This window comes from Erythranthe guttata, chromosome 14, assembly GCF_056151865.1.
Source record: "Erythranthe guttata isolate IM_541 chromosome 14, IM_541, whole genome shotgun sequence".
Classification (NCBI taxonomy): domain Eukaryota; kingdom Viridiplantae; phylum Streptophyta; class Magnoliopsida; order Lamiales; family Phrymaceae; genus Erythranthe; species Erythranthe guttata.
In genome coordinates, this window is record NC_142546.1 from 15,595,307 (window position 1) to 15,610,100 (window position 14,794).

At 35.1% G+C, this 14,794-nt stretch overlaps 3 protein-coding genes and 1 pseudogene across 3 annotated transcripts; 2 read left to right on the forward strand and 2 right to left on the reverse strand.

Moving 5' to 3' along the window:
- The first annotated feature begins 911 nt into the window (after positions 1-911).
- LOC105956253 (interferon-activable protein) lies at positions 912-3,358 on the forward strand. The gene is made up of 6 exons (XM_012980101.2): positions 912-1,198; positions 1,321-1,391; positions 1,673-1,728; positions 1,818-2,294; positions 2,390-2,588; positions 2,993-3,358. Exons 1-6 carry the CDS (start codon positions 1,051-1,053, stop codon positions 3,158-3,160), a joined length of 1,119 nt encoding a protein of 372 aa, XP_012835555.2. The 5' UTR covers positions 912-1,050; the 3' UTR covers positions 3,161-3,358.
- A 566-nt stretch (positions 3,359-3,924) lies between these two features.
- On the reverse strand, positions 3,925-4,234 carry LOC148765291 (uncharacterized). Its single transcript, XM_088814605.1, has one exon. It carries the CDS (start codon positions 4,176-4,178, stop codon positions 3,975-3,977), a length of 204 nt encoding a protein of 67 aa, XP_088670731.1. The 5' UTR covers positions 4,179-4,234; the 3' UTR covers positions 3,925-3,974.
- Positions 4,235-6,326: 2,092 nt separating this feature from the next.
- Positions 6,327-7,940, reverse strand: LOC148765292 (uncharacterized; annotated as a pseudogene).
- Positions 7,941-10,174: 2,234 nt separating this feature from the next.
- LOC105967308 (uncharacterized) lies at positions 10,175-14,276 on the forward strand. Its single transcript, XM_012991909.2, has 5 exons — positions 10,175-11,595; positions 12,597-12,781; positions 12,881-13,051; positions 13,147-13,599; positions 13,689-14,276. Exons 1-5 carry the CDS (start codon positions 10,290-10,292, stop codon positions 14,130-14,132), a joined length of 2,559 nt encoding a protein of 852 aa, XP_012847363.2. The 5' UTR covers positions 10,175-10,289; the 3' UTR covers positions 14,133-14,276.
- The last annotated feature ends 518 nt before the right edge of the window (positions 14,277-14,794 follow it).

The window sequence follows — 14,794 nt, forward strand, 5'->3', positions numbered from 1 at the left end:
TCTATAGATTTTGTTTTTGTAATAAATACTAGTAAAAGTTAAAGAAATAAATTACTATATAATTAACTAATGGAAAATAAATATAAAAAAAGTTTTTTTTACAAAAGTTGGTTGGTCTGGTATTTCGATCGACTCGAGATTTTAAGGTTTTAGCAACTACCAATTAATCCTGTTATGCACGAATTGATTGAAAATATCGACCCAACTATAAATAACTGCAATCAAAATTCGTATGATAGAGTTATGAGTAGAATATCTTCAACTATACAATCTAAAATGGACCCCTAGAACAAACTTTCAACCAAATCACAATAGTATTTTGGTATTTTCAGTGTTCTGCATCATTCATTCAAACAGTAAAACTACGCAAATTTTTATTATAAAGTGAAGAAATACAGTAAAAATAATCCACCTCCCTTTCTCCGACCACCCCACACCTCCTCTTCCCCATCCGCCTAAGCACTCAGTGCCGCAAAACCCGATCAATGCTACCGATTAACACCATACGAGGGTTTCGATTTTTTAAATGCAAGTGTTGAAAATATTAGGGGTATTTTAGTAAAAAAATATATATAGCACATACCAAAAAGTTTAAACTGCGGATTTTAGGTTATTAGATGTAATTATATTATATCCCATGTTTTAGATAATAATCCATGTATTTATAAAGGTACATATTTTTATTTTATGTTTTGTAAAAAAAAATGATAAATTATTTTATTGTAATTCAATGGGTGAGGAATATTCATTAAGATACATACGGTGGTAGAAATCCAGATCTCGCCCTGTGAAAACGTGAAGTTAATTAATCACAAAATAAATGTTGAAAGAGGAAAAATAAATAAAAGAATTCCCCAACGGTCGAATACTAATTAAAAAAATAGTGAAATTAAATAACAAAACCCTGGCTCACCTTTCATCAACGGTCTACTGTCTTAACTCTCAATTCCTTCTTTGTTTCTCTCTCATCTCTCTCTCTCTCTCTAAAAGCTGTTCTATAATCATTCTGTAATTTGGGGATTTTTTCAGCACACTGTGATTCTGTGAACAATGGAGGTGGCGGTGATTGATTGGAAAAACATAGATTCGAGATTCGTGAAGGACGAGTTGTACGAGCACATCAACGCGCCTAAATGGGTTGATTTCTCCTCCGCCGATGAGCCCGCCGTCGACGATGAGGCCTGGTTCTGCCGTCCCGGTGAGTCCACTAAATCACACGCACACACACACACACACGTCGGGGTGTGTGGGTAATTACGAATAAGCAGAGCTGCAAAATTTGGGTGTTCTGATTTTGTTGCTTCGTTGTTTTTTTATTAGGTTGTAATCACCCCAAAACCGTTGATGATTTCTTTAATGCGAAACAGAGGACGCCGATTTCGAATTCAAAGGTATATTTTTCTTCGCTGTTCTTGATTTCTGCACATTTTTTGTTATTCAAGAAGATTTTTTGAAGATCGGGAAAAAAAATTCGAGTTTTGTTTTTCAATTAGGTTTATTTATTGACTGATGAGAGCAAATTCTGCTGTAATTTCTTGTTGAATTGATGAAGTTACTGACTGTTGAACAATCTTCATTGGTAAAAATATAGCCGTTGTAGTTTTTAAACTCCTAAAAAATGGTAAAAATGTAATCTGTTTTCTGATACATTGTCTCATCTCTTTGTTTACAGCTTCAAAGATCTGCTAGCGTATCCGATATTCCTCCGTTCGGCGATAAAAACAAGAGGTATTTATTTAGAAAGAAGAAGAAAATCCAACCTCTAAACTGCGAAAATTACCGTCTTATGCATTTTTCTAATTCGAAACAATTTACAGAGATGCAACACTGAAGAAGAGGGGAACGAATCAACCCTCTGCATTATCAAACACCGACGCGAAATACCACAGAATAATCGAAGATGGCGAAAATCGGGACCCCAATTTCTTGACCCCTCCAAATCCCAAATCTAAATTCGGAAAAGAGGCATTCAAATCAAGCACCGAGAACAAGAAGAAGCAAATTTACGAAACGAGTAATGATGAGAGGAATATTCCGAAGCTGAGAAGTACTTTATCTGCACGTAATTTGTTCTCGGGCGGAGACTTACTCAATAAGGTTGCTGAGTTTTGCAACGAGTTAAAGAAGTTTGCTACTAATAAGGCAAGAGATAAGGAGAATTTGTCAGACAATTTTCCAAATGTGGATGAAAATGAAAATTTACGAGTTTTAAAAGACAAAGAAAAGGAGAAGAAGCCATTGTTGGAGCTGAGTAAAGAGAAGAGTGAAGTAAAGGGCAAGCTGAGGAGGAAAATGTAAAGTTTCTCTTTTACCCATCCTTCCCTTTTGTTTCAAGAATAGTGATCAAATTTGGAAATTTGAATTTGTTTTTTTTTTTTTGTAAATGCAGAAGAGATGATGATAATGCAGAGAACACGCCGATTTCTGTTAACGTGAAGAACATTATCAAGAATTGTGAAAATGGTAGCTTGTCGCAAATTCGAACATCTCCACCAACTCCACAGTGCTTCTCAGCCAATCGTGGGCCCCCTCTTAAAGCTACATCGACGACACCTAATAAGCCTCTCAAACCAAGACCATCTCCTCTGGTATGAATTAATCGAAATCCTTTATATACTATCCATTCGATTTATAGTAATAAAGATGATGGAAAAACGCCTAAACCGAGAAACAAAACTGAAGCTATTTTTTTTTTTTTTTTTGCATAAAGAAACTTTCTTGCACTATATGTATATATATACATATATACACGAAAACTTGGAAATTGTTTATTGAGTAAATCACATGATTGGCAGAATCAGGAAAGAGGAATTCCATTTGATTATAGCAATAAAAATCGAAAAACGCCTAAAACGAGAAACAAAATTGAAGCTAATTTTTTTTTGCATAAAGAAACTTTCTTGCACCTATATATATATATATATATATATATATACACACACACACACAAAAACATAGAAATTGTTTATTGAGTAAATCACATGATTGGCAGAATCAGGAGAGAGGAATTCTGCAGGAAGTGAAAGCGACGAACAAGGATGTAGTTATTAAGGTTGAGAGAGAGAACAAGACTAACAACAACGGAGGAGTTGTCGCGGAAAAGGAAGCAAGATCTTTGGATGTTTTCTGGTTCCTAAAACCTTGCACTCTTTCGACTTAAATCGAATTATAATATACAAATATCAAAAAGCCTTCGGATGAATCTGCATATAAGGTGCCATTCTTTCATTCTTTTTTTCATTCAATAATAATCGTGTTTAATTTTCGTCTATTCTTTGATCCATTTGTAATTGAGGAGACAAATAAAATGCTGTATTAAGCAAATGAAATTAATGTTATCCGTTTTCGTTCTTTTTTATGTTGCATTTTTTCGTTATTTATTCTTGGGCAAGAAATTGGATCATAGAATATATCGGTAAATTAAAAATTACGAAAAAAACTCTTCATATTTGGATAATTACAACTACTCCTCAATTATGAATTTTCTTGCACGTGCACTCTTATAGTGCTAGCTTCTTCTGCTGAATCTCTTAGATTTCGTGGCATGTTCTCTAGTTTCTACTCGTTTTGTTCAAAAAGACAATTTCTGATACACGGTATTTACAAGCCAAGAGACACATCTTATGATCATCTTGTTTCAAAATGTGGAACTCGAATGGGGTAAAACGAGTACAAACTAGAGAATATTCCTCTAGAAGATTCAAGATTCCACTAAATTTGATGGTGGTTGTAAATTGTAATCACCCAAAAAAATGATTTTTTACCGTAATTTACCGTAGAATATATACGTCAAGAGGGTTTTTTTAGTAAATTTGACATTACCTAGAGATTAACTGTAATTTACCCCACATAATATATACATCAACTTTCTATATTATTATTTGAATATATGCATAAAAAAATCTGCAAGAAAGAAAAAAGAAATTGCAAAATTTCTTGGATTCAAAAACCTCTATAAGTTGAAGAAAATCTAGCTAAGTGGTGTTATTACAGAGCAAACAATTAAAGAACCTTCTAGAAGCATACCTTAAACGAGGATAAACCCTAGCAGTATGAACACTTGTCTCCATCCACACATACTCCATTGTCTCCACAAAACAACTCAAGTTTCTCACTGGAGGGATGTAAAGAATCAAAGGGATTGCAGAAAAACCCACCGCGAAGAACAAATGTAACATCTCTATTAAAATTTAAAGCACAGGGACCGAAAGATTAAGATTTCTTCTTTTATGGGTTCTTTTTGTAATTTTTTTTTTGTTTTTTTTAGACAAAGTGTACACTTGTCCACCTTTGATGACGAGGCTTTTCTCAGGATAATTGTAAGGGGACAACTATTTTGAATACTAATTTTTGCTTAGTTGAATACCAAAAAAATAAAAAATAAATAATTAATTGTAAATTACTTTAATACCCTTAATGAAAATTAAAACCAAAAAATATTACAAATACTATTTTTCTTTCTTAAAAACCAAATAATCAAAAACCTAAAAAAAACATTTCCCTCCTCACTCACAAACCCCTCACCTCCTCCACCTCCTTCTTCTCCCTCCCCAAAAACCCTCCTAAAAAACCCCAAAACAAAAGAAATCAAAACCTTACACAACTTGCAAAATGACCTCAAATGACAATAGAATAGTAGTTTACGAGCAAGGAGAACCCATTCAAGTATGTATTCATGTATTTTTTGAGCTAAAACATCGATTTTGAATTTTTTTTTTTTTTTAAACTCGCCATGTATTTTCGACACATACAGGTCGAAAATACCCTTATTTTTCGACGTGTATGTGTCGAAAATACCCTTAAGTGTCGAAAAAAAAAAAAAAAAAAAATTCACAGTTCAAATTCGACAGCTAGCTGTCGAAATTTGGATGAGTTTTCGACAGCTAGCTGTCGAATTTGAACTGATACAACAATTTCACCATTTTCGACATCTACATGTCGATTTTGGATGAATTTTCGACATCAACCTGTCGAAAATTCATCGAAAATCGACATATACAGGTCGAAAATGGTGAACGAAGAACCGACCCACGAATCTCAAATCAATGCTCAAATCGACTGAAATCAGATGCACCCATTACTAATTAACGATCATTCTAACCTAAAACAACCAAATCCTAATTACCCATATCAAACAATCAAATCTTAAATAAATATTAAAGAAAAAAAAATCGAAACAACTATAACTTACTATTCGAAGACGACGACGGCGGCGGCTTTGGGCGACGTTGGGCGGCGTTGGGCGGCGTTCGGCGGTGTTTGGCGTCGGCGTCCGGCGGCGGCGATGGTTGGAGCGGCGGCGGCGGCGTCGGGCGGCGTGGACGGAGGGAGGTGGACGGAGGGAGGTTTTTTGTGTTTGAATTTTTTTTTTCTTTTTTTTATTTGGTTTTCAAGTAGGTAATTTCAAAGAAAAATTGATGTAATTAGTATTTTGTATGAAAGGGTATTTTTGTACTTTTATTTTTATTTTGGTATTAAAGTAAGAAAAAACTTATAAATATGTACTCAATTGTGGTTTTCAACTAGGTAGTATTCAACTAAGCAAAAATTAGTATTCAAAATAGTTGCCCCCTAATTGTAACGCAATTGTTGTAATAAACTTAAGGGTAAATTACGGGCACCCTCCTAAGTTATGGTCAAATTACGAAAAACCCCTTATATTTGGATAATTACAATCATCTCCTCAACTATGTATTATTTTACGAAAAAACTCCTCCAAAGGTAAATTTAGGGATGTTAAATTGGTAAAGCTGAACCGGAATTTTGGTACGCCAACATTTCGTACCGTTTAGCGAACTGAATATACAATTTGGTTCGGTAAATAACTGAATTACATAAAATTTACGTGAAAATGTTAAAAGGATGGAGGTGGTTGTAATTACCCAAACAAGAGGGTTTTTTCGTAATTTGGTCATACCTCAGGGGTGGCTGTAATTTGCCCTAAAATTAAATTTGGTTTTGATTAAAAGGGAATTATGATTAATTTTGTATTGCCTAATTCATTTGTTTTGTTAAATACTAGTAATTTGACCCGTGCGATGCACGGGATTGAACAAAACAAACATAACAATCATTAAAAAAACAGAAATATAAATATATTGAATATTTAACTAAAAAATCTAATAAAAACTATATATTGAATATTTTACTGGAAAATCTAATGAAACTCTATCCACCAAAGAATTAATCCGGCCACCAACAGAGTAGTTGTCTTCAACTCTTGATCATATGTCACCTGCACCATAGGACAAAAAAAGAAAAAGAAAAACTTTTTATAAATTGAAAATAAATGTTACAAAGCTCATTTATAGAACTTTGAAGACAAAAAATCCATATATAAATTTAAACAAATATATAAATAACTTACTTAGCTCAGATTTTGGAAAACTTCTTTATAAACGACGTTCGTAGTAGTATTTGAGGTGTTCCCGTCGTTGTCACAAATAAGTATCTTCAAGCCTCTTCGACTCGTAACTCTTGAGATAGCAACATATAATTGTCCATGTGAAAACACTGGTTACTGAAGATATATACCCACATGTTGAAGAGATTGGCCTTGACTTTTATTTATCGTCATTGCAATCGAAAGAGTGATAGGAAATTGTCTACGCTGGAATTTAAAATGAATCCTGCTATCTGATGGCGTTAGAGTCAATCGTGGAATAAACACCTTGTGACCCATGTTGGTTCCTGATATATTTTTCGCTTCCAAGACTCGATTTTCTAATCTTGTGATTGACAGTCGGGTGCCATTGCACAAACCTGAAGATTGGTCTATATTTCTCAACAACATGACTGGAACACCTTCTTTCAGTTTTAATTCGTGATTTGGAAGACCAGAAGAATTAACGGTATTCAAAAACTCGGGCGTATGAATATCATCAGGTCAGTCAATGCTTCCGTTCGCTGAACATGTACTATCAAAACTGAGATATGTCTTCATTTCCTTAGGAACCAACGATAGCATGTAATCGTTTACCACATCAACAATCTCATTTGTCAGAGCTAGTATGACCTTGTGTTGCAAATAACTGATATCACCCATATTCTCTAAAAATGATGGGTATGTCTCATTTACAATTGAAGCAAGTAGATCAGCTGACTCTTTTATGAGCAAGTCATCAGGGATTTCAATGTTGACCACCCCATCATTGGGATCACCTATGGTGCCATCCCCAATACTTAACACCCATTCTGAAAAAAAGTTTACTTCGGAAATCTCTGAATCTGATTTGTCGGATAGGAGTCTCATATTTTTTGTCAGTGTCAGAACTTGACAATATGCCCATAAAGGTGATGAATTAATGCTGGCAAAAACTACTTCTTGTTTCGTTCCTTTTGGGATCACAGGTAGAATCTGTCTAAAATCGCCACAAAAAACAACTATTTTTCCACCGAAAAGTTCATTTTTGCTGTTTGGATTGGAGAATTTCAGTATATCTTTGAAAGTCTTGTCCACAGCCTCAAAGTGTTTTACACTTTTACTACCGATCAAATATTACGAATGAAGTCGACCTAGTACTATCAATGGCACTAACCTGAACTCTGAACCTGTACAAAAATATATATTTTATATACACATTTCGAATACCAAGAGGAATGATTGTGCAACAATTCAAATGAACTTATTTCGTAAAATATTACTAAATCAAAGTATAATTACCTTGGTACAACAGAAGCAAACTTGTCACACTCTTCGCACCAATATTTCTTTGAGACAGGTCGACCTTCTTCATACAATTTTTACACGAAGCATACCACCAATTAGCTGCCGACTCGATTTCAAGAATTTTCACCAGCGCGGATCCAACACACTCCTACAATATATATATACAACAATCGATTCTTAAGCATTATATTTGTTTATGTAAAAATATATCATATATATTTTAGACAAATCAACGAACCTTTGTACTCTCAACGCACTCATCTATGGTCATTCTATCTGCCTGGAGTGGATCGTCTGATCGAGTCAAAGAAAGTTGGGACGATAATTGACTAACTGATGGGATATAGACTTAACATTTACCTAACTAAGTTACATGAAAAATCCGTGTACCAAATAATAAATATTAATCCACATTCTTCTTTATTGTGTCGAAACAAACGAACTTGAACCTGGTTGTCGGAATATTTTCGGCTACTGTATTAGTAACTACAGTCATTCCGACAAAATTGAGCTTAAATCTGTATGTAGATACTCTAAATGGTAAATTTGAATCACCCACCAAGAAATTTTGAAACATATAAGTTTCGCCTTCTTTCACCAATTCCTTAAATTTCATAATGATATTTTTTTTATGGTAGCATGAATACGCATACCCTATTACAAAATCAATAAAATAGTTAGCTCCTAAATATTGGAAATATAAAAAGAAAATAAAAAAAATCGAAAAAGAATCCGGAAAAATAAAAACATCACCTTCTCATCCAAAAAAACCATTTCAATGCTACCCGTTTCTATTTTTCTCCACATACCTGACACTAACCATAGACGAATTACCCGTACAATTATCTTCCAATTAATACTGCTTGTAAATTTCATAGAGCAATGAAACCTGTGTAGTTAAAATTCGTGGAGCCATAACTACTTCAATGAATAAAAATCCTTCAATGAAATAAAAATCAGGATATTTGAGATTGAGTGAAATTGGGCAAACGAACTGAGACCGAAGCAAGTGAAAATAGATTAAAGAGCAGGGACCAAAGCAAGGGAACGGAAAAAAGAACAGGACTTTCTTTACCTGAGGTGTTGGAGCAGCAAATACAGGGAGAGATAGAGAGAGATACAGAGAGAGCTATGCTTATAAAGAGTTTGTGGGGAAAACCTAAAAGATATCCACGGATCTTTTAAGATATATATATCAAATTATTGTTCCCGGTAATTCTTTGGGGGAAACGTGTGATACAAAAAATTGAGGAACGTGTCATTGAAAAGTGTGGATTTAAAATGTTGAAGCATTAGTAGAAATTAATATATAATTAACCGTGCGTGTCATTGAAAGATTTGATAGATTTATGCTAATGTTTAGGAGAGTGGTTGAAGGATTAGTAGAAGTTAATATTTAATTACGTGTTTAATTAGTAGATTATATGAAATTTAATAAAATATGAAAAAAGAGTATTATAAAATTAATTTAGATTTATGCCAATATTTAGGATATTAGTTAAAGGATTAGTAGAAATTAATATTTAATTACGTGTTAAATTAGTATAGATTATATGAAATTTAATAAAATATGAAAAAATAGTATTAGAAAATTAATTTAGATTTATGCCAATATTTAGGAGATTAGTTACCGGATTAGTAGAAATTATTATTTAATTACGTGTTTAATTATTAGATTATACGAAATTTAATAAGATATGAAAAAAAAAATTGGATTAGAAAATTAAATTTAATTTAATTATAAGATATCCTCCAAATGAGCGGGAAAAATTGACCTTAAAATTTTCTAGGGTTTCTCCAGGAACCTTTCTTTTGTTAATAAGATTTGATTTCGTATATTAGTGATGATATTTTTTTTTTTTTAAACTATGTGTTGACGAATTTCAATTCGGTTTAGAGAAATAATAATCACGCGCACAAAGCATTTACATATAAAGCACTATCGATCTTTCAATAAATACATTTCAGACTCTATTGACTTGATCGTCGTAGTGCTATCTCCAGCACCGGCCTGAATTTCCCTCTTTTGCATGCTATATATTCTATGTTTTGTTTATGCACTTTTAGAGGAAGCCCAATCGACAATCAGTGTTCGGCTTTTGTGTAATCGGCATCCGATAATTTTGTTTTCGACATAGGTGCTTAACATTTTTCTTTTAATATTATGTAACAATTCTTATTTTAGCAATGTTGATATTAATTTTCATAATAGATTTTCAATATATTGTTTAATATATTTCTTATTACTACTTCATGTATTTAAATAATTATCATATTATTTTTTGAAATGTTACACCGTGCAATTACTACAGCCGAACAATAACGCGGTCGGCAGGTATTGACAAAAAAGTAAATAAGCTAGGTATATTTGCAAAATATCATTGGGTTTAGGTGTAAAATTAAATGATCTGGTACGTTTTTCTTTTAAATAATTTTTTTATTAAAAATAAATAAATAAGTAATTATTATATTTATTAGATAAAATATCCGGGTCAACCCGAAATACAGTTTATTTAAAACAAATCCCGAAATTCTCGCTCTAAAAATTACAAATTCCCGCATAAACAAAACCCTACTGACATTCTCTCTTTCCAAATTCCCGCGAACGAATTTCCCGATCATGTCGATCGCCGGAAGCTACAAACGGTGGCACGCCGATCTCCGGGAACGCCTCGAGGCGGTAAGGGGTTTACCGATCACACACTCGCAATACGAGACGGTGAACAACACCTTCGAGCGAGCTCTGGCCACGATGCACAAGATGCCCCGTATTTGGATTATGTACCTCCAGGTGCTGACTCAGCAGAAGCTCGTTACCAAGACGCGCCACGCGTTCGACCGCGCGTTGTGCGCGCTCCCCGTCACTCAGCACGGCCGGATTTGGGAGTACTATCTGGTTTTCGTTTCGCAGAAGGGTGTTCCGATCGAAACCTCTTTGGGAGTGCACAGAAGGTGTTTGATGTATGACCCGAGTCACATTGAGGATTTGATCGAGTTCTCGATCAATTCCGAGCTGTGGCAGGAGACAGCCGAGAGGCTTTCGTGTGTATTGAACGACGGTCAGTTTTACTCCATAAAGGGAAAGACGAAGCATCGGCTGTGGTTAGAATTGTGCGATATATTGACGCAGCACGCTAGTGAAATTTCTGGATTGAACGTGGATGCCATAATTAGAGGCGGCATTAGAAAATTCACCAACGAAGTTGGTTGGTTGTGGACATCGTTAGCCGATTATTACATAAGGAGGCGTTTGTTTGAGAAGGCCAGAGACATATTCGAAGAAGGGATGGCCACAGTCATAACTGTGAGGGATTTTAGTGTGATATTTGATGCATATTCACAGTTTGAGGAGAGTGTGTTGTCTAAGAATATGGAGACTTTGGGTGTTATCAAAGACGAGGTTAATGAGAATGAAGAGGAAGATGATGATAGGTTGGATTTAGAGAAGTTGAAGAAGAGAATCGACAGTTTTTGGTTTAATGATGATAATGATGTTGATTTGAGATTAGCGAGGTTGGAGTATTTGATGGATAGGAGGCCAGAGTTGGCAAACAGTGTTTTTCTGAGGCAGAATCCTCACAATGTAGAGCAGTGGCATAGGAGGGTTAGGCTTTTCGAAGGGAATCCCACGAAGCAAATTTTGACCTACACGGAAGCTGTGAGGACGGTGGACCCCACGAAGGCTGTGGGTAAACCACACACTCTGTGGGTTGCGTTTGCGAAGCTGTACGAAAGCCACAACGATGTTTCGAATGCAAGGGTGATATTTGATAAGGCTGTGCAGGTTGGTTATAAGGCGGTGGACCATCTAGCTAGTGTGTGGTGTGAATGGGCGGAGATGGAGCTTAGGCACAAGAATTTCAAGGGTGCGTTGGAACTTATGTGTCGTGCTACTGCAGAGCCATCAGCTGAGGTTAAGAGGAGAGGTAATCTACCCATTCCTTTTTTTCTCGTTATTTCTGTAATTTCTATGTCGATGTTATTTGTTTCTTCAAGTAATAATGCTTAGTACTAAATGAATGATCTGGATTCTGGCCCGTCTTTTCTTACTTCGTCGAACATCCATAAAAAGAAAAGCACAATATGTACTTTGGGTGAATTTTCTTGCAATATGTACTGTTATCTGAGTATCTTTTTTTCGTTTAAGCATCTTTTCGAAATTAATATTTTAGATGCTCCCTAGTCCCTATTATCAACTGTGTATATCATATTCATGCTTCTGATCTTTGGTCAAATTAATAACAATTTAGTTGCAACTTCTTGTCTTTAAAGATCCACGTATAGAAAGTTAAATTTTTCATCGTCAACGATACTTCTTGATTATCAAAGTGCCTTTTTAGATTGATGATTATGGGTTCTTTGCTAGTCTTGATGTATTACTGCTAGCTAATATCGTGCAGATAAGAGTTGATAAGATTTGTTTCTTCCTCCAAGGAAGTTGGGAACTTGTGACTTCTTTCTCTCAGTGATTCGAAATATAATTCTTGTATCTGACTGCCTAAGTTCTTTCTAAGTTATTTACTAGCAAATTAGATAGTTAATTTCCGGTGAGATGGCATATGAAGTTTATTCAATTTCAGGCCTGTTGGTTGACTTTCGTATCTTCATCCACTAGGTCATGCTTGCTCTGTATTTTGCTTACATCTCATTTTATTCTGAAATTATTCTTTTAGCATCTTCATGCTTATATATAGAATCTCGTTGTCCCATGCATACGAGCCTGACAAAAGGCAGCGTGTATGGATTGGAGAAAGTATGTTTAAAAATATTTATTCTAATTGAGTGGGAATGCTTATTTCTATCTTGTATTATTTGTTTACTGTGTTGTTGGAGCAAAGATGTAATAAATCAGTAACTTCTGTTCCAATTACGTGATACGATTGAACTTGAATCTCCTACAACTTGTTTTTTTTTTTTGCTGCTGCAGTGGCTGTTGATGGCAATGAACCGGTGCAAATGAAGCTTCACAAATCTCTAAGGCTTTGGACGTTTTACGTTGATTTGGAGGAGAGCCTGGGTAACCTGGAGTCAACATGTGCGGTTTACGAGAGAATATTGGATTTGAGAATAGCCACTCCCCAAATTATAATAAACTACGCAATGCTTTTGGAAGTAAGTGCAATCCCATTGTATTATTTTTCTGTCTTCTTCACCCTCCTTTCTGCAAATAAGAATAGACTAATTTTTTTAATTTTTTTTTAATTTGACCAGGATAACAAGTACTTTGAAGATGCATTTAAAGTTTATGAGAGAGGTGTGAAGATATTCAAGTACCCACACGTGAAAGATATCTGGGTCACTTATCTTTCCAAGTTTGTCAAGAGATACGGAAAGTCAAAGCTGGAACGAGCTCGAGAGTTATTTGAGCATGCCGTTGAAATGGTATGCTTTTCTATTCACTATTTTCTTCAAATCATAAGAAATAATCAAATTTTCTGAAGAAGCTGACTTAATAAACCGTTTTTCCTTTTGATTAGGCCCCTGCAGAATCTGTCAAACAGTTATACCTCCAATACGCGAAGCTAGAAGAAGACTTTGGTCTGGCAAAAAGGGCGATGAGAGTATACGATCAGGCCACAAAAGCAGTCCCAGCTAACGAGAAATTAGGCATGTACGAAATATACATTTCCAGAGCAGCAGAAATATTCGGTGTGCCCAAAACTCGAGAAATTTACGAGCAAGCAATAGAATCTGGCCTGCCTGACAAGGATGTGAAAACCATGTGCGTTAAATACGCCGAACTAGAAAAGAGCCTTGGCGAAATCGACCGTGGCCGAGCATTATTCAAGCAGGCTTCCCAATTCTCCGACCCTAGGTCCGACCCTGATTTTTGGAAGAAGTGGCAGGAGTTTGAGTTTCAGCACGGAAACGAAGATACCGTCACAGAGATGTTCCGAGTCAAAAGAAGCATTTCAGCTAGTTACAGCCAGGTAGTGTAAAAAATAAAATTAGAAAAATAAATAAATTATGATTTTGCCCTTACGGGAATTAACATTGTCTTTTGTTTCTCGTTTTACAGACGCACTTTATGCTGCCGGAGTATGTGCTGCAAAAGGATCAGTTGCGGGCACTAGAGGAAGCGAAGGATGTGTTAAAGAAAGCTGGTGTGGGTTTTGAAATGGAGGCACTCGAGAGGAGATTGTCACCACCAAGTGGCGGCGGTGAACTGGCGGTGAAAGAGAGCGGCGGTAGAAAACGAGTCGGTTTTGTGAGTGCTGGTAGTATTCAACAGAAGGATGGAGGAGAAAAGGGGACGGTCAATAGGGAGGAGATTAAGCTTCCGGAAGATGAATCTGATGATGATCCGACGGTTGAGATTGATCAGAAGGAAATCCCGTCGGCGGTTTTTGGCGGATTAGCAAGGAAAAGAGATGAGTTGGAGAAAGATGCTGTTAATGATGAAGAAAACAAAGACATTGGTGCACTTGAGAGAATCAAAAGAATGAGGCGTTTACCATTTTAGTTCCATCTCGTATTATTGTTTTTATTTTTTCTTGAAATGAAAGAACGATTTTCGATCGAGCTTTTTCAAGTGTTTGTAAATGTAGGTTTTGGTCTCTTCTTTTTAAAAGGGGATGTTTAAATATAACGGTAATTTTCTCTTTTACCGAATCGTATAACATGACAAACGCTTAAGGTATCGAACTCTAATTTCCAATTTCATCCCTCGAATCGTAATTTCAGTCCCAATACAAGAAACACTGAAATCCTCATTTCACTCAAACTAGTTCTTCACCCGTGCGTTGCACGGATGTCAGTTTTAAAATGAGAAAAATAATAATATGTAAACGACTATCTCTTTATAACAATAGCAATTCAAGTAAACAAAATGGAAGAAAATAAAAAAAAAACCATAAACTTTATCTCTTATTTCAGAATTTTAACATATGAGATTAAATTAAATATTCTAAAGAAGAAAACGTGAAGCGCGCAAACACGATATGAAGATTAAGTGAAATCATTTAAAATATATGTTATAACTCTAGTTCGAGGAATGCAACCTACTACACAATGTCAATATTTTGCAAAATAACTAAATTAACAACAAACATGGTAGGAGAGAAGTAACAAAATAGATATTCAAATAACCTGTAAGTTTATAACTAATGACGTTTAATTAGTGAT

Excerpts from the sequence above, each read along its gene's own strand:
- LOC105956253 (XM_012980101.2), top strand. The coding sequence starts at position 1,051 with ATGGAGGTGGCGGTGATTGATTGGAAAAACATAGATTCGAGATTCGTG. Across the intron at positions 1,729-1,817 it reads TTCGGCGATAAAAACAAGAG|AGATGCAACACTGAAGAAGA; the intron begins GTATTTATTTAG and ends AACAATTTACAG. Across the intron at positions 2,589-2,992 it reads AACCAAGACCATCTCCTCTG|AATCAGGAGAGAGGAATTCT; the intron begins GTATGAATTAAT and ends CATGATTGGCAG.
- LOC105967308 (XM_012991909.2), top strand. The coding sequence starts at position 10,290 with ATGTCGATCGCCGGAAGCTACAAACGGTGGCACGCCGATCTCCGGGAA. Across the intron at positions 13,052-13,146 it reads TTGAGCATGCCGTTGAAATG|GCCCCTGCAGAATCTGTCAA; the intron begins GTATGCTTTTCT and ends CCTTTTGATTAG. Across the intron at positions 13,600-13,688 it reads TTTCAGCTAGTTACAGCCAG|ACGCACTTTATGCTGCCGGA; the intron begins GTAGTGTAAAAA and ends CTCGTTTTACAG.
- LOC148765291 (XM_088814605.1), bottom strand. The coding sequence starts at position 4,178 with ATGTTACATTTGTTCTTCGCGGTGGGTTTTTCTGCAATCCCTTTGATT.